This window comes from Oreochromis aureus, linkage group 11 (assembly GCF_013358895.1).
Source record: "Oreochromis aureus strain Israel breed Guangdong linkage group 11, ZZ_aureus, whole genome shotgun sequence".
NCBI lineage: Eukaryota > Metazoa > Chordata > Actinopteri > Cichliformes > Cichlidae > Oreochromis > Oreochromis aureus.
Genome location: NC_052952.1, coordinates 25115526 through 25137398, shown reverse-complemented (window position 1 = coordinate 25137398; position 21873 = coordinate 25115526). Strand labels below are relative to the sequence as shown.

Sequence of the window (21873 nt, the reverse complement as noted above, 5' to 3'; positions counted from 1 at the left end):
TTCATCTGGCTAACTTTTGTATTGACTTCTCTCTTTTACACAAAGTGAAACTCTAGAAAGAAATGTCATCACAACACATCTTGTTTCAACACAAACTATGACAAAGTATGATGAGAAGTTGTTCTGAAAGCACACAACAGTGAATTCTTCCATGTGTTTGAGTGATGCACACATAGATGGAGGGACCGCACGGGGTCACAAGAAACAGTAGTGTGTGTGTGTGTGTGTGTGTGTGTGTGTGTGTGTGTGTGTGTGTGTGTGTGTGTGTGTGTGTGAGAGAGAGAGTGCTTGTGTCTGTGCATGCATGTGTTTGCTTTTTTTCTTTCTTTCTTTTTTCCCCCAGGAGGCAAAAAGTATTCTGACTCCAGTGTCTTAACATGTCCTGGCTTCTGCAAGAGTTTCGGCTTCTAGTTTTCCCAGAGGCAGACTTTTGTTCTTGTCAATGCTTGCCATTACAACTACACATTACATATCATATCAACAGCAAAACTGAAAAAAATGCTGACCAATGTAATCCAAGAGACTAAGAAGTTAATCCCTTCGATTCAAAGAAATTAGGATTTATATTGTCATGAAATTTGACATATTTTGCATTTATTGAACCCCCCAGCCAAACCCCCCGCAAAACCCTGAAACTGTGCATCATCCTGTTGTTGTAACTGTATAACGCCTGGTCTTAACCCTGTTATCTTGCCCCTACTGACAGTGCCAGCATCCAACGTGGAGGATCAGAGTCCAATAACAATAACAACGCACTCACATGCACACACAACACACACACAAAACATCTGTTTCCTGATTATTTACCACTGCTCTGCCTTGTTTTTGACTGATTCACTGGCTAATTTACCTTTAAGTCTAAAGGTCTGTCCTACATAAATCTAAATCCTTAGCATGCATTCTTCCCTAAATGCAGTTAGGGATAAGGATTGCATTCAATGAGAGACACGCTACTCAAATTGCTGTAAAAGCTCCGTGAGACTTTTGAAATGCGAATCTGATCACAAATGTTCGTGTTTCAGCCTGTCTTTATACCTCATTAGCACTTGTGTGGGGAGCAAAAAGGACTATTCAGATCTTCTTATCAGTCAAAATGGCCAAAAGGTATTGTTAAGGGGCCTTGGCTGGTATCTGCTCCCATTAAACTCTACAACACAGTCCACTAGGTTCCTTTTTTCTTTTTTTCCCCCCAAACAAGACACATCTTGCCTTGTACACCACAAAAGCAAACAGCGATCTGATTTTGTTTTGATGTAGATAACAGGTTGTTACTAGACCTTTTCTTCTCTGCTTGACAAGCAGTGATAAGATAGGTATCGCATGCCATTGGATCATTATAAATGATCTCAGGTCATGTCGGTTGTTTCTCAATCATATGAATATGGCCATGCTTTAGAGCAGGGTTGTTATGAAGAGACGTTCTTGACAAGAAAGAAAAATGTAACACAACAATTTCACCAAGTACTTGGAATTTAGAATCATTTGAAATTGCCATGAGAAAACTGTTGTATGCAGCATATCATCATTTTCACATTTTCCATGCCAGTGTTTAAACCTCCAACTGTACCTCTGCTGGAAACGTTTTGTTACAGCTCTGGAAGAGTCCCCTAGAAATACATCATAAAACATCCTCATAGGTTTTTGCTTTGTTTTGTGTTTTTTTGGTTTTCTAAAAGTTTTCAGAGTATATTAAGGAAAACTAACTAAATATGATTTTTTTTAAATAATTGAGGCAATTGATCAATTATTTAAATATTTGATTTAACACTTTGTGCAGCAGTAAATGCAACTAAACATTTATGTTCGATTCTGCCATGCTGGTGTTTTCCTGACATGGGCAGCTCGTCCAGAACCCTTCAGGTCATGGTTTTGACCAGAACATTTCAAAGCACTGACTTTTAGTTTTCTTTGCCCCAAGAGGATGTTGTCTTATTGTATGGCCCTCTTGAATTTCCTTCCTTTGTACACAGTCTGGCTGTGGCGTTCCCACATGATGGGTATCAAGCATCTTGGTCCTGCGTCCAAGATGGCACCAGATGTGTGGCTTGCCATCTAGCTCTGTTCCTGCTGTGTTTGTTTGTGCTATTTGTGCTATTTTTTAGTGCTAGAGTTAACTCTCTTTTAGTATATAATCACCAAACCTGTGTCTGTGCCTACACAAAAATGTGGGATCTTATTTTAACTCGCGGTTTACTGGTCTTCAACTTAGAGGTTTGTGATGCTGTATGGTTGGACCATAAGCCTGTCTTGTTTGAGGTTTCCCTTCCTTGTACTAAAGTTAATCCTCCTGCTGTTGCTCAGTGCGGTCGTATTTTTAACCCATCCACTGCTGGTCAGTTCTCTGTTGTTTTTAATCAGAACTGCAGCCTTCCTGATTCTATATGTAATGATTCAGAAGAGCTCAGCTTATGGTTTTACTCAGTCGGTGGCCCCCTTTAAGCTTAGGCATGCTAAAGCCAAACCTGAACCCTGGCTGAATGAAGCCACCCGTGCTGTCAGAAGAAAGTGTAGGAGAGCTGAACGTAAATGGAAGAAGGATAAACTTCAGCTGTCATACCAAATATTACAGTATTATATCAGAAAACTGTTAAAGGTGCTAAGAGAAAACATTTTGCTGCTATTATTCAGGCAAATTCCTGTAAGCCTCACGCCTTATTTAAAACTATTGACATGCTCTACAGACTGTTGGTGTTGAGTCCTCTCAGGTAATTTGTGAAAACTTCTCTTTCTGACTTTAAAACTCTTCTTAAAACATATTTATTTGTTGAAGCCTTTGGCTCTCTTTAAGGGGTTGGCTCAGTTTGCTTTAACATGTTTTATTGTATTTTATTCATTTAGTTATTTATTTTATTTTATCTTATTTTTATTTTATTGTGTTTATGCTATTTGTATATGTACAGCAGTTCGTGAACCCTGGTTTTATGTTAAAGTGCTTTATAAATGAAGCTGTTATGGCATGGTAATAAATTTTATTTGTTCATGGTTTGTTCATAATTCATTTTCTGCTATTAAAATCAGAATATGTATGAATTTCAATAGTACACCTTTTCTACATGACTGTCATTCTATTTGTTAAAATTACTTGATTTGTCTTTTTTTATATAACTCCTACTCCTACAGGCTAAAATGCTTAGATACTTACAGATATAATACTGAAATATGTACAGATATACCTCATACTGGGTCATTTTCTTTAAAAAACTTTCAAGTCTAATACTTTTGTTACATTGTTACATATTACGTTTTAGGTCATATTCATTTGTGAATTATAAAAGAAAAAAACAACAACAGCGTTTTTCTAGCAACTACAATGCCCCATGTGACACTGTAAACATGAAGGTTTTCTGTCCTAAAGCAAGGTTACACTGCCATCCAGTGGTAAGGTTTGGACACACCTTCTCATTCAATGTTTTTTCTTTACTTTCACTGATTTCTACATTGTAGACACATACTGAAGACATCAATTATATGAATTGTAGCAAAGAAAAAAATGATAAATAAATATAAATATGTTTTATATTTTAGATTCCTCAAAGTAGATAACCTTTGCTTTGTTGACATTGCTGCAAACCCTTGGCTTTCTCTAAATGACCTTCATGATGTAGTCACCTGAAATGGTTTCAACTTTACAACTCTGCCTTGTCAGGGTTCATTTGTGGAATTTCTTGTCTTCTTAATGGGTTTGGGACTTTAGTTGTGTTTTGCAGAAGTCAGGTTGGTACACAGCTGACAGCCCTATTTGACAACTGTTGGAATTCATATTATGGTAAGAACCAATCAGCTAAGTAAAGAGAAACAACAGTCCATCATTACTTTAAGAACTGAAGGTCAGTCAGTCCAGAAAAATGCCAAAACTTTGAATGTGTCCCCAAGTGCAGTCGTAAGAATCATCAAGCACTACGACGAAACTGGCTCACAATGAGGACCGCCTGAGGAAAGGACTCACAGGAATCACCTCTGCTGCTGAGGATAAATTCATCCGAGTCACCAGCGACAGAAATCACAAGTTAGCAGTGCCTCAGATTAAAGCCCAGATAAATGCCACACAGAGTTCTAGTAGCAGACACATCTCTACATCAACTGATCAGAGGAGACTGTGTGAATCAGGCCTTTATGGTCAAATAGCTGCTAGGAAACCACTACTAAGGAAAAGCAACAAGCAGAAGAGATTTATTTCTGTCGCTGGAATGGACATTAGACCAGTGGAAATGTGCCCTTTGATCTGATGAGTCCAAATTTGAGATCTTTAGTTCCACCCAGCGTGTCTTTGTGGGATGCAGAAAAGGTGAATGGATGGCCTCTACATGCATGGCTCCCACAGTGAAGCCTCATGGAGGAGGTGTGATCATTTGTGGGGGTGCTTTGCTGGTGATACTGTTGGGGACTGTGCTGAACAAAAGAATGTGGACATGCTGGTAGTCTGACTGCAAAAGAAAATATTTTCCTCATTCTTCAGAATGGCAAATAGGCCCGAGTCATGCACGTCATTGTCTTGCCATCCCTTTTGTCATTGTTGCATGTCATGACAGCTGCTACTGAGAATTCTCAGTACAAAACTAGGTTAAGCTACATCACCATAAGTGCACATGATGTTGATATGAAGCATTATTTTATTAGATCATTAATAATTATTAATAAAAGCTTATTTTATCATTTTAATTTTAATGATCAAATAAACCATTATTTAGTAAATGTTATACAAATTTTTTGTTATTGTAAAACGTAAATAAAATAATGTTTTTAGTGGTTCAAATGTCTGGACTGCAGTTAGGTCAGGTTAAGATGCACACAAATGCTGCTGTACAAAGTTATATGATTACAAGTACAATGAGATAAACTTATCTAATTTACAAAGAATAAAGCTGTAATGTTAATTAAATTAAATTAAAATATAAATATACAATGAAAATGCACTTTTTGAAATAGAATTCATACATTTTCACAGGTTGTTTCAATAGCTACATGTTTTAGCTTTTTCCACATGCCTGCCTCTCATATTATTCAAACTTAATCAAACAACATCCTCAACATTTAGGATGCAAATTTAGGATTTGCAAAGTAAAACATTTTGTCAATGGATAATTATAATTTCTTTTGAACATCATTTAAAACAATGTATTTCTTTTCTCAGTGAATGCACAGAAAATAGGCAGAGATTATTGGAACTGAATGTGTGCGGGCAAAATAAAATGGCAGCAATTGAAAAAAAAAACTTATTTCAATGCTTGCAATGATGGTAGTTCACCATATCAACATTGCCTCTAATTTTTATAATTCAAAATTATACCAAAAGCCAGAATAAGGCCTTAACTATTAGGCCTATTCTGTGTTAACCAATAAAGTTGGCTGCCTCTTCGTATGTTTGCAGATGGGTTCTTTCTGTTCTAGAGCAATGCCTATCTTTGTTCTAACATAGGGAAATAATTTTACCTGAGTGTTTCAACAGCGTTTCTCTGGGTAATGACAATCATCCACCACATCAGAGATGTTTGTGCAAATTACCAGCATTAACACTCACCATTATCCCCCTTTCCAGGAACCCACATATGCACATGACCCTTTATTTATCTCTGATGCACATCTCTCATTCTTTTCATATTTTTACAGCCAGTGGTCTGTCCTTGTATTCTGTTTGTTTTCGGGGGGTGGGGAGGTGGGGGCAAGCATAGGCACTTGCACCTATGTTAAACTGTATTAACATGATGAACATTCATAGATCTTTATTTTACTTTTACTGTTTATTTTTACTAAATCTGAGTGAGACTTTCCTCACGTGTGAGCTAGTCTAAACCATGTGGCTCTAAAGCAGACAGACATACATACCTTAACTAAAGGGGAAAAAAACAACAACAACAAAAAACAAGTGCAAATGAGGATGTTGCTTCAAAGAATGTGGAACAGCTTGGTTTCAAAACAAGATAAAATTCTTTCCTTGTGTCAGAAAGGTGAACAGACCACTGTCACACGCATCATTGGTTTTTGTTATTAGACGGTGTCATGGCAGCTGCTACTGTGAATTCTGAGTGCATTAGTGTTAACTGTCAAAAGTCAAAAGTTTAGAAATGTAAAAACATCAGATGAAGTAGTTCACAAGTGAAATATGACTGAAAATAAATGTTAATATAAACAAGGTTTTGCCTTTGTATGCAGGTTCTATAAATAATATATATATTTTTACAATTATTATTGTATTGAAGATTTGGGATTTTGTTTTTATGTGCACTTCATTCCTTACAGCCCTGTGTTTGCTTTGTGGCACTAAGAAAGTAGTGTGTGCCGCGAAGGGGAGACATGGGTTTTCATTTTTTTTTAATTTTTGGTAGTCTGCACACATGTGTAGCTTACTTTCACTTGACGTATAGTTTTACACACAGTTAGTAAAGCTGCAAGTTTCACACTTTAGACATTGACATTATGTTAGTCTTCTTAATCCAGCAGGAGACACTTGTGAAGACTAAACAAAAGATCTGATAAAAACAATCAAAGGATTTTTATTTGTCTTTGGGAAAATTCACAGTCACATATAAGTTCATTTTTTATGAGCTATGTATACTTTACTTCTAAGCACATGTTTGAGTCCTGGTGCCAAATGTTTAGAACAACATTTAGGTTCCTCAGCAATGTAACAAAGCAAAAGGCTTGAGGCGTACAGGATAAAAAAAAGTACCCTTTACGATGTGGTTTCCAGTATTTCTGGTTTATCATTGCATTTCTGCACAGAGATCGAGTCACAGTACATTAGTCAGCAGGGCATTTGTAGGCACAGACCTGTATCTGTTTTACAGCTTCTTGAAAAAAAAAACTGTTATTAACCCTCTTATTTGTTGAATCTGAAAGGTGTTAGAATACTGTTTGAATTTTTCTGTTTTTCTGTTTTTGCCAACAGCCGGTTGCGGTTTACATTCTTGCCAGTAATAGATTAGTCAGAATCTGGCAGTAAAAAAATTGTGTTTCATTGTCTTTTAGACACATTTCAGTTTTATAAAGCAGAACTGTGATAAAGCAGCCAATTTCTGAATGCGTCCTCACAGAACAACTGTCCAGGCTGAACATGTCCTTACTCAGTGTGTGGCAAATGGTTTTATCCTTTTATCATAATATACATTCTCCTTATGCTCTTTATACCTAGTTTGTACTGCTATGTTGTTTTTTGAAGGAAACGTCTTGTATTATCTTTGTCAGACTATAATTAACAAGCTATTTTGTGTGCTGATTGCTCTAACTTTTACTGTTTACTTTTTACACCCTGTTAATTTGCCATGCTTGAAGTAGATTACAAATCAGAAAAATTAGCTGGTTTTGTCTATTACTGCCTAAACATTTTTATCATCAGATACTGTGTATTTTAAACCAAAAAGTGATCAAGTTTTTTCTTGCTAAAAATTGATAAGGGATTCCTGACCAAGCATCAGACTGAGAGTTGGGAGCAAGAGTTTGTTGTTGTTGTTGTAGCTTCCGTAACAATTGTAATACTCCATCTTCCTTCAGGCTTGGATTTAATGGAGGGTGACATTATGATAGTAAGCAATCCTGGAAAATCCTTGAAATAACATCCTACTGTCTAAGTTAAATAGTCTTTATCATAGCAGTAAGTCATGATCACAATTAAAATCAAAACTTTAAAGTTTAACTTTTAAATACAACAAGCAACGGTGGATTATATTGATAATTAATTTCGTTATCTTCCATTTTTGAATATTGTGACTGGTATATTGTGACTTCCAGGAGATGTAATATTCTGGAAGCCCTGGATGTAGAACACAAACGCATAAAATCCACAGTGTCGTCTTAGAGTAGAACAGACACTCAGCGTGATCAATAACACATCTGCAAAGAGATCTGGATTATTAGGTGATCATTAGCTGCCTGGAACAGAAAGCTCCAAACAAGTCGAACAGAGCATCACTGGATCTGCATCTGGAAGTTTGCAACGGAGGATATAAGTACATTGTAGTTGCTATGGATCATTTCACCTAACAAGTCAGCAAAAACTGGAGCTGAAAAGATCTTTGTAGACTTTCTAATAAGTATCATCATCAGGGAAATGAGTTGGCCATTATGGAATAATATCGCAGCATCCAAGCCTGACAGACAAAGCCTTGTTATGCAACTGAAAACAGTCAAAGTTGAGAGATTTCATTGATCAGTCCTATTTTCAAACATTTTTACAAATAAAAGAAAACAGAAGATTTGATGAAGTAGATGACTTAGATGCATAGCCACAGCCAACTCCCACAACAAAATATTTGTTTCACAGCAGAGACAGAGAAAAGACGGTATAGTACCTTAGGTCAGCTATCAATTACACACAGAAAAAAATATATGTTCTCCACTAAGAGTAAAAGACATATAGTCAAATGTTGAGTCTATTATTGTTATCAACTGTTGTTCATGTTTTCCTGGTAAAAACTAGGTGTGAAGTGGAATGTCTTTAAGTAATGCAAATACTCAGGATTTGTTAATGTCACAGACATCAGATAACAGGAACTGATGACGTGGGCTAAAGCAGGACCAAATCTAGATAGAATATGCGTGACTCCCTAATGTGTCAAGCACGTAGCTTTAGTTGTATAAAACTGGTTCTAACACTCCTGTCACAGGCACAATTTCTCATGCAGATGAGGAAGAGACAAGTGTGGCACAAGGTAAAGACAAGTTTCATATTTCTATGAGAACAAACATAAAGTTTGATATATACAAATCTTTAATAGTTATATATTTTTTAATTTTGTGATTGCTTTTTCCTCATTCTTGGTAGAATCTCTATTGATTTAGGTTTCATCAAAGACGCACCATGAGGATGAAAGGATGTGCTTTTATATTTGTCATCATGGCAATTTCTGAAGCATTCTCCTTAAACCCAGTAAGTGATTAGTTGCATAGTGATATTTCAGAAATCGTGAATAACAATATGCAAAGAGAACTTAAAGAGATTTTTTAAAGTTATTTGTCTGGTTTGTTTTGTAATCAAGATGTTTAACACTAATATTGAATATTAAATATCAGCTACTAACAATGATTTTGGTTTTTCAAAAAGAAAAACAAAGTTTTAATTTTGCATGTTGACCAACAAGTATAGTGTGTTTTCTATCAAAGCTTAAAATGGAAAAAAAAGAAAAAAGAAAAAACATTTATTCACAGTACTACATAAAGTATGTTAAATGATGGAACATTTATTTTAATACTACTTTGATATTTTTACAGAATGGACTAGAAATAGTGGGTAAGTTCTAATTTATTAATTTTCCACTTTATTTGATGAAATTCATTTTTTAAAAAATATTTTAAAAAACTGTATACAAAAGTGCCTCATCTGTTTTTGTAGATGTTGGTGAAGTGAAGGACATTCCTGAAATAAACAAGGGTAAAGTTCAACATGTACTTATAACTAAACCTTTTTATAAGGAGATTTTTGTTCTTTTGGCTTCATGCAACTGTACTTGAATGTTAGTAACTTGTTTCTCATTTTTTAAATTGTATCTTAGAATTTTTACATGATGATATTTTGGAGGTGAGTCTTTGTTACAAAGATAAAAATCTATTTATTCTAAAAGCATCTGTGTGCATAGTAACTTTGCATTATGTCACAGTATACATGTTTCTTATACCTTAGCCTATAGGCAAGCAGAGGAGTACCATCATTAATGAAAACATCCTGTGGACATCTCCAGTCCCCTACCTCTTAAATAATGACCTTGGTAAATATGTGTTTTCTTACAAATACACCTGAAAGAAATCTTTATTTCTTTATTTCTATGGGAACATATCTTTGTGATGTCATACCGGAGAATGCATTTTTTTCCCATGTCAGCTGGACGCTTTTGACACGTAGAAGCCACATAATGAAAAAAAACCAAAACAGCAGCATCTGCGAGTGAACAGAGCTAATTTAATTTAATAGTTTTGTACCATCCAGTTATGCAAAGTAACCACCCACGCCTTTGCTAAAACCGGAAAAAATGTTTATAACTGTATGCTTTAGCGCCTTAGAGCAAAATGCATGGGCAGGCAAAGGACCTTTATTGGTTGTCTAAAATATCTTCTTCTTTTCTTTTAATCTCTATAACACAACAATGGTAGACATTAATTCTAAAGGAGTCATTCTGAGAGCCTTTGACCAGTTCAGACTGAAATCATGCATTGACTTCAAACCAAGAGACTCTGAGGACTATTACATTTCTGTCAAACAGTTAAATGGGTATGTTTTTTTCTGCTCTTTGTTGTTGTTGTTGTTGTTGTTGTTGTTTTTAAAAATAAAATTTCCTACTTAGCCGCAATTAGCATAAATATTCTAAAAATGACTATGCTGATTTTTCAATTAGACTTTTTGTTCCTTTAGTTTAATTTGTGATATATACAGGGGTGCACATAAGTGGTCCGCAGGTGCGCATACGCTGTCAATATCAAAGACGCGCACCAGATAAGAAGCTGCAACGCGCGTCTGCGTACATAAGATTTTCTGGAGGAGGACAGACATTTGTTTAGAACTCTTAAAGATGTCGAAGAAGCAAGCTCCTTTAAGCAATTACTTTGGTGTTCCACCACCTCCAAAGAAATGTCAGAAGGAGTCCGAACCTCAAAAGAAGCGCATATTCTCGGAAAAGTGGTGCCGCTAGATTCCACTCTAGCAGACAAAAACGGGATATTCTGCACCACATCTCTGTGCATTCATCATTTGTTCGAAGCCCGCTCACCTCCTGCAACCACTTTTCCAAGAATACGCGCTTCTTTTGCGGTTCGGACTCCTTCTGACATTTCTTTGGAGGTGGAGGAACACCAAAGTAATTGCTTAAAGGAGCTTGCTTCTTCGACATTTTTAAGAGTTCTAAACAAATGTCTGTCCTCCTCCAGAAAATCTTATGTACGCAAACGCGCGTTGCAACTTCTTATCTGGTGCGCGTCTTTTATTTTGACAGCGTATGTGCACCTGCGGACCACTTATGTGCACCCCTGGATATACAGTTCTAGCAAAAGAACAAGATGAATACTGTGAAACTTTTAAGAATGGTTATGTTTTTGTTATTCCTTTTCTGATTTATTTAATTGTGATTTTATAGATTACACTAAATAAATTACAGAATACATAACCAGTTGTGGGACAAATATTTATCAGTGTTCTGCCTTTCATTTCAGATGTTGGTCATACATTGGACGAATATTTTCCAATGGACAGGAACTCTCCATTGGAACAGGCTGTGGTTACATTGCCATTGTTGAACATGAGTTCCTTCATGCTCTTGGCTTCTACCATGAACAGTCCAGATATGACAGAGATGATTATGTGACGATTAACTTTGAAAACATCCTAGAAGGTTTGGTTAACAATTATACTAATTATAACAATGTTAATGTCTTTGTTCTGTATTTCTATTCAAATACTTATCTTAAAGCTGTATAAAACAGTCTGCATAAATGTAATAACCACTCTGAAATGGTTAAAATAAAATTATAACTATTTAATAATCTGAGATTGAGTCATAAAATCAATGAAATCACTATAGTGAGTATACAAAATATTTCATTTTATGATTTGACCTTCTCTCGTGTTATCAAAATATTTTCAGTGGAGTATACTGTATTTGATGTTTGGTTTTTGTATATGATTTTTATAGCTTACAAGAGCAACTTTAGAATCGTTGGCAGTAATGAGAGCACCACCAATGGAGTCCCATATGACTACTTGTCAGTGATGCACTATGGCAAAGATGATTTCACCAATGGCAATGGATCTACAATCATCACCAAAGATCGCAAATTCCAGAATCTGATTGGTCAACGAGTGGAAATGAGTACTAGTGATGTTCAGGAGCTGAATCTACTCTACAAATGCAGTAAGTGCTTAAAGATTATGGGGATCCGCATCCAGTTTCAGGAATACTCCGGGATTATTGGTTAAAGTTACTAAGAACACCATGAGAATATTGCGGCCTTAACCAATTGTCAGGTTTCCTGGGTTGTTGACCCAGTGTTTTCTGTTTTGTCAGGTTCAGTTTATTTCCCACATTCATGTTTCTCACTTCCTGTTTTCTGTGCCAGCCTGTGTTTTGTGTTCCAGTTATTTCCATGTATCATTAGTCAGATTAAATTCAGCTGTGTACTCACCGGTTTCTAATCACTCATCATCCAGCGTGTTTTTAAGTCCTCAGTTTCCATCAGTTCATCGTCGTGTCATTGATGTTATTGTTGTTCCCATCTGTGTTCAGTTATCCAGCCAGTCAGTGTTCCTTTATCTTTTGTTCAGCCACTCTTTATAATAAACCCATCTTCAGTTCATCACTATCCATGAGTCCTGTGTTTGGGTCACTTTTCCTCGTCTCCACACAACACTCCTGACAACCAATAGAAAGTAACAGTTTTCTTTCTCACACTCACATTTGTAGATAGTTTTTATATTGTTTTTAGAGTTACTAAGCTCATTTAAACTTAGGAGGGCATAAATTTATATATTATTGAATTCCAAAATATCTATTATGATCACCTTTTGAACTGGCACAATGATAGAGTCTATTTGTCTTAAGAAAAGTTCAACAAGTCACAATTATGATTTGAAAATAGTTTAAACAAACAGACAACCATGCTCATATTCGCACATATGGCCAATTTAAAATCAGCAAATAATCTCACTCCATTTGTTTAATTCATACAAAAATCAACATGCCGGGATTGCTATATTCAGGCTGCAATTTCAGCAATATCATGAACAACAGAAAGTTGCTCATTGGAGTACCAATGATATTGTACTCTAATGAGCAACTTTCTGTTGTTCATTGTAAATAATTAACTAAGCCTAAAGTGCGGAATGTGTATAGAAAATTGCTCACGTCGAAACAATTCACTCACTTGAGATGACTACAGTTTTGTGAGTTGACAATTTTGCCTTTTCCCTCCAATCTTCCTTGGAAAAAAAAACTTGCACTTTTAATTCATCTCTACAGGCTCATCCATTGCCTTCAAGATGTACTGTGGCTTTACTAATGGGACCATGTGTCAAATGAACCGCTGTTCAAAGAGTGGCAATGGCTGGGAAATGGTAACTGGTGTTTATGGTGGTCCCAGCTCTGACCACACCAATCTGCCCAGTGGAAATGGTGGTCAAGGTAAGGTTTCAAATATTCCATTTTTTATTGCAGTGTTTAATATACAGTTCTAAATGGAAAACCTAGTCTTCCACCTCAGCATTGTTAACATCAAAAGTAAACTGCCAGCAATAATAATAAATACTTTTGATACTTAAGACTTAAAGATCTGATGTAAGATAATTTTGAACTGTATTGTAGGTCAGGATGCAGGTTACTTCATGTATGCCAGCACAGAATCAGGTCAGGAGGGTGACTCAGCCTGGCTGGAGACAAAGAGGATGAGTCCCCAGAGGGAGTGTCATGTCCAATGTCTGCAGTTCTACTATTACCACAATGGGAGCAAGTCAGATGAACTTAACATCTGGATCAGAGAGTTTCAAGATCAATGGGACTCCACAGGAACTCTCTACCTCATGGGACAGATCAGTGGTAATGAATCATTTGTGTGATTATATATGATGATTTTCTCCGGAGAAAGTATAAATGTTTCACATTTCACATTTTGTCATAAAGACATACTTCACATTCACCTATTACTCCAAAAATTCTCCCTTCAGGACCACCAACATCTCACTGGACTCTCCACCATGTTCCTCTAAATGCCACTAAGCAGTTCCAGGTGGAGTTTGAGGTTCGTAAAGGAGCAGGAAACTCTACAGGCGGCTTCTCTATTGATGACATCAATCTCTCAGAGCTTGAGTGTCCAGATGGAACCTGGCAGATTAATGATTTTGAGAGATTTTGGAACACTACTCATACTCCAACCCTGATATATAGCCCAAGGCAGTACTCCAGTGAGGGCTATGCTTACCGGGTAGCGTTATATCTAAGGCAGACAGATTTTGGAGTATATGTCCAACTTGTCTCTGGTGTCTATGATGACCAACTGCAATGGCCTTGTCCACAAAGGCAATTTACTGTCCAAATGTTGGATCAGAACCCCAACATCCAGCTACAGATGTCAAGGCAAATGAGTCTCACCACTGACCCAAATCTGCTCACCACCAGTGGTACGTTTGCAGAAACATGAAGTAATGCTTAAAAAATGCACTAACTAAATTATTAACCACTATGTTACAAATGCTTTCTATAAATAGGTGTTCCTGCTTGGGGCAGACCTCGTGATGTTGGAACTCAAATTGTTAATGAGAACAATGAACTGATCTATGCCAATAACCTGTATGGTAGAAATAATTTTGCATCTTTGGAAGACATCCAATCCAGAAATTACATCAAGGGAGCGAGCACCATTTTCATCTTCAGTGTTAAAGGTAAATTTAAATATTTTCATTGCTAAACTTAAATACTGTACTTAAAACTTTTACAACAGAAATGCATGAAGTGATGCACGTTTCCAGGTACATATTTTAAATTTCTTCTTTCAATAGATCTCACACCTCTAGTTAATGGAAGTTCACTGCCATGTCCTCAAGTGAGAACAGTGAATATTACACATCCTCCTGGAGACCAGCATAAAGGACCTTGCTCATCACGGTACACAATTTATTAAATTAAGATTCATATGAAGAGAAAACATATCATATGAAACAATATATGATGGGAAATATACAAATTCATAAGAAAATAGCAGTAAGCAGTTTGTAAGAATGTCTGTTGTTACTAGATCTGAAAGCTAGTGCACGCTAATGCTAGAAACTCTTGCAGTGACTTTTGCACCCATGAAAGTTTTAATAGACCTCTCAAAAATGCTTTTACAGGATCTCAACCACCTCCATTCCAACTCCAAAATCAACAAATGACAGGTACTCCAATTTTATCGAACATTTTTCTGTTAAACAGAAACAGAATTGTTATTCATGTAAGATTTTAAAGATACCTCTGAAAAATATGTTTTGACACTCTTAGGATCTCACCCACCACAATTGCAATTGCAGACACAACCGATGACAGGTATTCTTCATTTCTCAAACATTTTCTGTTTTTTTAATAAATAGAAAGTGTTTCTTGCAACCAGAAACACTAAAACTCTCACACATATAAGAATTTTAATCTATCTGTTAAAAATACTTTGTTGTTTATAGGATCTCACCCACCACAATTCCACCTCCAATCACAACAGATGACAGGTACTCCATATTTCTCAAACATTTTCTGTTTTGTTTTTTTTAAATAAATAAAATGTGTTTCTTGTGACCAGAAACACTAAAACTCTCACACATATAAAAGATTTTAACCTACCTGCTAAAAATACTTTGTTGCTTATAGGATCTCACCTACCACAATTCCACCTCCAATCACAACAGATGACAGGTACTCCACATTTCTCAAACTTTTTCTGTTTTTTTAATAAATAGAAAGTGTTGTTGCAACTAGAAACACTAAAACTCTCACACATATAAAAGATTCTAACCTACCTGCTAAAAATACTTTGATGTTTACAGGATCTCACCTACCACAACTCCAATTCCAGAGACAACAGATGACAGGTACAGCAATCTTCCATTTGTAAGATTGTGTTGTTATCACAAGCTGTAAACTCTACTGTACCTGAAATTTTAGACATTCTACTGCTGAACATACTATAATTTTGTGTTCAACACAAAAAGCTTTATTTAAGGATAGTCATCAGCAAAACTTGTAGTGAAGCAGCACATGCAGAGACTTGGTGTACCAATGGAGGAATAAGGTGAGATGGTGAAAGCTGATCTGCAGTGGTGAACACTTAATGGAGTAGACAAAAGAAGAAGAAAGGAAGCTGTAATCATTTCAATATTTGATGCAGGATTTGAAATTGTGTTACTTTCACATACATACCATATAATGCTTTGACTTACACAGGACCTTGATGATGATGACACTAGTAATGCTAATATTAAAGTCTTTTATCTCAGCCCATGTATTTCTTGCATGGGGTAATAATGATTTATGCAGTGGCCCATAAGAATATAGTCACCAGCCAATCAGAATGCCTGTAATTCGCCTTTGCTAAAATAATGAATTGTTTTCAGTACTAATGTGTAAAATTACAAGACAACTGAGTGTATTATTTGTTGCAGCTTGCAGCACACATAGATTATGCCCAGTAAAACACAAGAGTGCTGATGGCGATGTAAACCTTCTTCTGAAATGTATAACTTATCATAAGCTATCTGTGCATCATTTATTTCCTTAATTCTTTTCTTTGTGTTTTAGCATTTTTGGATTCTCTCCTGGTATGATGGCCTCTCCTTTCCTCACACTTCTGCTAGCGCTGCTGCTTTTGATACCCTGATGTGTATTTCATCCACATCTGGAATCTTTACATGAGCAGAGCAATATACTCTGCCAGATTACTTTTTGTTATTTTTGGATTTTGCTACTGTATGACCTGATAATTATCCATTCCTTTTTGATTTATTATAGATGTTTCCAATGTAGACATGCAGCTCGTGGGGATAGGTTAATTGGATAATCCAAATTGCCACTAGCTGTGAATGTGCGAGTGAATGTGAGTGTGAATGGTTGTCTGTCCCGGTGTGTTGGCCCTGCGACAGACTGGCGACCTGTCCAGGGTGTACCCCGCCTCTCGCCCTATGACAGCTGGGATAGGCTCCAGCGCCCCCTGCGACCCTGAAAAAAGGATAAGCGGAAGCGAATGGATGGATGGATGTTTCCAATGTAGTGGTTTGCTTTTTTGGTGGTGAAACCTTTCATTGTGGTTGTTGGTTTAATAATAATCATTTGCAACAATGTTTTCATTTTGTTCTACAATATAGTGACTAAAATAAAGCAAGCAAAAAATATGTGTAGCTTTTAAGCTGCTTTTGACCAATATCAATTTATAATCATATGACAGTTTTGTTTACTGCAGTTTTCAATCATGAGCAGTCCACATAGTATGAAGTTACTATAATATTGGGGGGGACTATACTACTATGATTAGCTATAATTTTCTTTCTTGGATGTTGGCGTACTGATGTTCAACAAAAATAAATAAATAAATACCCTTTAAAACAAAATGTAAATGAAGAGAACACACTGTTCTTGTGATCAATTTAGTTTTATTGATTTTACACACATATAATTTCTTTGGTTTGGCACCCATGAACGACAACTTTTCAGCTGGCTGCACACACTCCCCCCTTCTGTTCTCCCATCTCACTATAAAAAGGAAAATCTCATTAGCCCAATCACCTCCACCTCTACCTCCAGCCTCCCTGGCACCACCCCTTGAACCCACTGCACCACCCCTCCCCTGCAGCTGACCCAGGGTCCACAGCTCCACCACACACAAACATTCGTAGTTCATGATTTTTTCAGTGTTACTTGGATTTTAAAATGCACAGATCATTTAGTAGTGGTGAACATAATTTACTAAGATAGAGAAATTAATTATTTTGGTGATTTAGAGTCCAAGGACTCATCATGGCAGCATGGAATCCCAGTGGTGATAGGATTTAGGACAGGATCCCCAAGGGTCTAGACACTGGTAGCAGTGAAGACGAAGATGAAGACTGGATCTCTGAATGACTTGGGTATGGTGGGTATGGTGAGGAAGTGCATTGCATAAACAAGAATCTGAAAGGCAGAATGGAGGGCACTGAGACCACACTGAGTGCAGGTTGATTAGTTCAAAAAGGGACAAGAAGATGATTGGATTAGAGTAATGTCTGTACTGAGATTGATGTTTGTAATGAGCTTTTTACATATGTATTAACATGATGTTTCTCTACCTCAGTAAAATGATTGAATGATCCAGAACAAACCATCAAAAGGTGGGGCTGATGTCACTTGGCATTATAAGGCATTATGTCTATCAAACACACACAGGCACACAGCTACGCCAAAATGCAGTATTTCCATATGGTAATACTTCATTGCAATGCAGTAAGTAGTGCAATAAAACATTAATAATCACATCTTTATTGTATAACAAATATCTGCAAAGTTTGTATGCCTTTGTTGATTACTAGTCACTTCCTAAAAAATCTTAAGCTGTGACATTATTTTTGTATATGATACCTTTTGGCTTTCAAGTGATGCAGGAGATATGCGTGACTAAACTATGACATCATGCAACTCCACTCAGGATCACTCACAATGCAGGGATTTTAACTTAACCCTTGGATGTATAAGTGAGTCAAAAATGACCCTGTGGGGTTTTTTTTGCTTGCAATACTTTTGTAATGAAAAGTTTTAATTATTTCATATTCTAGCTATTTCATTTTTAAAAATTGTTTTTGATATCATGCCATTTACATATTTAAATTACCTTTTGTACATTTTACAACATTTTTGTTTTTGTTGTTTTACTACCACAAACTTCCATAAATGAGTCAAAAATGACCCCCATTCATTTCCTATGGAATTTCATGTGAACCTTTGATTCTTATCAACTGTCAGGAATATATACCTAATGGACCATAAAGAGTGTCACCGCTTAAGAATAATATTTTACACAACAATAACTAACAGACAACATTCATTTAGGTTTCAGGCAGTGATTCGTCCCCAGTGATTGTGTCACCAGAGACGAACAGCTTTGTTCATGCCAAACAAGTCCGACAAGTATAGCCTAAAGACCTTCAGGGTTTGCGATACATGCATCCTCTATGCAATAGATGGAAAGGTTTATACAGGGAGACAAACAGGGGAAGGAGTACAGAAGAATCTGAGGGAAAACATTGTCCAGCAGTTGTGCAGTAGCCTCTTGTGTAGAGTCTTCTTGAGACACTATTGTGGGGACTCTACAATAGGACAAGGTCGGCATCCCTCCTCTGATGAAGCCTTCCAAATTCAGGGAGGTTTACAGAACATTGGTTTTCAGTGGCAGTCTTATCATGGTTAGCTATGTGAGAAAGAAAAGAATGGCTGTTGAACTCCTGAGCACGATGTAAGGGGAAGGGGAAGAACACAACTGATCACATTCTCATTCTACCATGGACAAGATAGTTGGCACCTACAAATGTAAAACATAGAGATGGCCCATGGTGCTGTGGCACAACTTGACACTGGTTTACTTTCTTTTTCACGTAACTGTAGGGGTGGAACATACTGGCAGTCAGTTACTGTTCCTGGAAGAATGTACACTATGTTGTACATTTGGGAAGAGATATGAAACTTCCTTAACTGTAACAGTGACTACTGTTTGGATTATCATATCAAGATAAAAGGTTAGCAAACAATGGTAGAGGTTTTTATCTTGATCTTTTTTCTTTTTTTTTAACAAAGCAGTTTAAACGCACAAATGGTCACCAGTGATGTGTATCTATAGGGAAAGTTGTTTTCAGTATTACACATTCATGGTAAAACTACTAATAATACAGAATACTTTGGTAGAAATGTTTAGCTCATGGGTGGATATTGCAGGTTTTATGTATCAAATGCGTCCTCTGATTCTTCTGCAGTTTTTTTTTATATATCCTGACTGTATATTTTTATGTGCTGTATCTGAGGTTGTATTTAAATAATTTTAGAACCTGGTAAGGACCACATATTTTTATTTAAGTGTAGATTTTTTTAAAATCCTGTTTGTTCCTTGTTTTATTGTCCAAAAAAAGACTGTTGCTGCTTTTAACAATAGAACTATTGTTTAAATCTGACTGTTAGTTTTTAACAATAGTCCTATAGTTAGATAACGGACTATTGTTAGTTTTTAACAATAGTTTTATTTTTTAAAAGTGACCGTAAAATTTCAAGAAAAAGGATGCCACTATGACTTGCCCTACTAGTTCTATTAACGTCTGGAACAAAGAACTCATTTAAAGCTTTAGATGAGTTATATGTACCAAAGGCATTTCACATCAGTGATGTGGTGCATCAGTGTTTTATAACTTGAACTTTTGCGAGGAGTTTGTTCAGCTGTTTCCTGCTGAAGGAGCAGAATGTACTTTAAGCAAAGTTATGGGCAAGAATTGCAATATTAAAATAAGGGAATAGTTAAGTAACAAAATAGTATTTATGATGAATTAAATATTCAAGCTGAAAATCTTCTTATTCTTGGTACCGTTAGGAGTCACTGAAGCACATCCTGCCTCTCTCTCACCCAGCATCTCCAGCATATTCCTCTGTTTCACAAAACCTCTGCTTGTCATCCTTCATTACTCTTCATGAATCTTCTTTTCCATTTGCATCTTTAATTCTCCCAAAAGAAAATTATTTAATACTGCTGAACAAAGCTGAAGTAGTCATATGTTGGCAGTAAGCAATAGTAAGTTAAATAAGTGTAAATAGTGCTGTGATAAAGAAAATTATAGGTAAAACAGATGCTAATTCACATACTGCATCTATTACAACAACATGGCTTCATAATAGAGGAATTAAACTGGCTTGCCTACAGTCCAGACCTTTCTCCAACTAAAAACATTTGGCACATGATGTAAAAAAAACCTCACAACAAAGTAGACATAGGACTTTTGAGCAGCTATATTGCCATCTCCAACAAAATTCCTCTACCAAAAGTTAAGCAACTGGTCTTAGTTCCTAAAAATGCAGAAAAGAAGGAAGAAGGGATGCCAGACTCTCTTTAGATACGTTTGTTATTTTCCTTGATGCTTTGTGATTTGGTAAATTGTATACATTCCTAATTTTAAAAATGCTTATTATACAGGGTGGGCCATTTATATGGATACACCGTAATAAAATGGGAATGGTTGGTGATATTAAAGTCCTGTTTGTGGCACATTAGTATATGTGAGGGGGCAAACTCCTCAAGATGGGTGGTGACCATGGTGGCCATTTAGAAGTCGGCCATCTTGGATACAACTTTTGTTTTTTCAATAGGAAGAGGGCCATGTGACACATCAAACTTATTGGTAATGTCACAAGAAAAACAATGGTGTGCTTGGTTTCAATGTAACTTTATTTTTCTACTTAACAAAGTATTCTGTGTCAGTATTCAGAAAAGTTCTTTTCACAAATAAATATTCTGCTTTATATCTTAATTAGTATTTCTGCCATGAATGTGTAATATAAGCACGAATCAGTGGTGGCCATATGACATTACTTGCGCAGTTAAACTGTTTGGGTACAGACAAAAGCTAAGATAAAAAACCTCTATCATATTTTATTAGTGTTAAACGGGTTCAAATATTGAGGGTGAGTACAAAAACACAGGTCACAGAAGGTGTAACGGTCTTTTGCATTTGATGTTTGTTGCATTTGATGTTTGTTGCATTTGATGTTTGTCAAGCTGTATGTCTGGATTTTGTTCCTTTGCGCCCTCTGGTGGTGAACTGTGTAGGGTACAGCTTTGCTGTTTGGGTCTCCATCCAGCCACTTTTTCCTTTGCTAGCGCACATGGTGTCTGCATGCTGCAGCTCACGGTTAGCTCCACACATGGAGAAAATATCGTTTAAAGAGTGGAAATAATTGAGAAAGAAGATGGAGGATAAGGCAATAAGGAAATAAAGGACTATTTAGCACCTCCTGGATGTCAGCTCACGAGGTTTGTGTGTTTAAATGTTTTATTTTCTGTAATTAAGGATTTTTGATTGATTGACACTAAGTACAAGAGCACATTTTGATGTGATGTTTTTGTCTTATTGTTTGTCCGTGAGCAGTTCTCACGGGTTGCCAAGACCAGAATAAACCCTGTTCTATAACTACATCGTGCGTACGTCCATCCTTGAGGGTGCTACAGTGAGAACTCTGCTATGCACGGGTAGATGAAAGGACGCAGCCCCGCAGGAAAGTCAGGTGCCCCGAAAATAAGTGTTGCCTCAGTTAAAGGACTCAATATAATTAACCACAAGAAAGAGAGAAATAAAAACGAAAAGGACTGTAAAAATAATTAAGATAAGTTTCCTTTTATAAATGAACAAAGGACTGGAATGTTTCCTTTTTCTTTCTTTCT

The 21873-nt window shown here is 36.4% G+C and overlaps 1 protein-coding gene across 2 annotated transcripts; it reads left to right on the top strand.

Moving 5' to 3' along the window:
* The first annotated feature begins 8579 nt into the window (after positions 1-8579).
* On the top strand, positions 8580-17053 carry LOC116313761 (meprin A subunit beta-like). 2 transcript variants are annotated; one of them, XM_031731549.2, is made up of 20 exons: positions 8580-8645; positions 8759-8863; positions 9205-9223; positions 9326-9364; positions 9486-9511; positions 9614-9698; positions 10081-10198; positions 11134-11312; positions 11613-11831; positions 12936-13097; positions 13278-13508; positions 13637-14089; positions 14177-14350; positions 14468-14573; positions 14798-14842; positions 14946-14990; positions 15122-15166; positions 15306-15350; positions 15482-15526; positions 16233-17053. In XM_031731549.2, the coding sequence occupies exons 2-20, from the start codon at positions 8795-8797 to the stop codon at positions 16309-16311; spliced, it is 2184 nt and encodes a 727-aa protein (XP_031587409.2). In that variant the 5' UTR covers positions 8580-8645; positions 8759-8794; the 3' UTR covers positions 16312-17053. The 2 variants fall into 2 exon arrangements, with proteins under 2 accessions (XP_031587409.2, XP_031587410.2); XM_031731550.2 differs by lacking the exon at positions 15306-15350.
* Positions 17054-21873: the final 4820 nt, after the last annotated feature.

Bases quoted from the DNA above. Each gene is read 5' to 3' on its own strand.
- LOC116313761 (XM_031731549.2), top strand. From the start codon at position 8,795: ATGAGGATGAAAGGATGTGCTTTTATATTTGTCATCATGGCAATTTCT. The intron at 14,090-14,176 runs GTACGTTTGCAG...TTCTATAAATAG, and splicing joins AAATCTGCTCACCACCAGTG to GTGTTCCTGCTTGGGGCAGA. The intron at 15,527-16,232 runs GTACAGCAATCT...TTTGTGTTTTAG, and splicing joins CCAGAGACAACAGATGACAG to CATTTTTGGATTCTCTCCTG.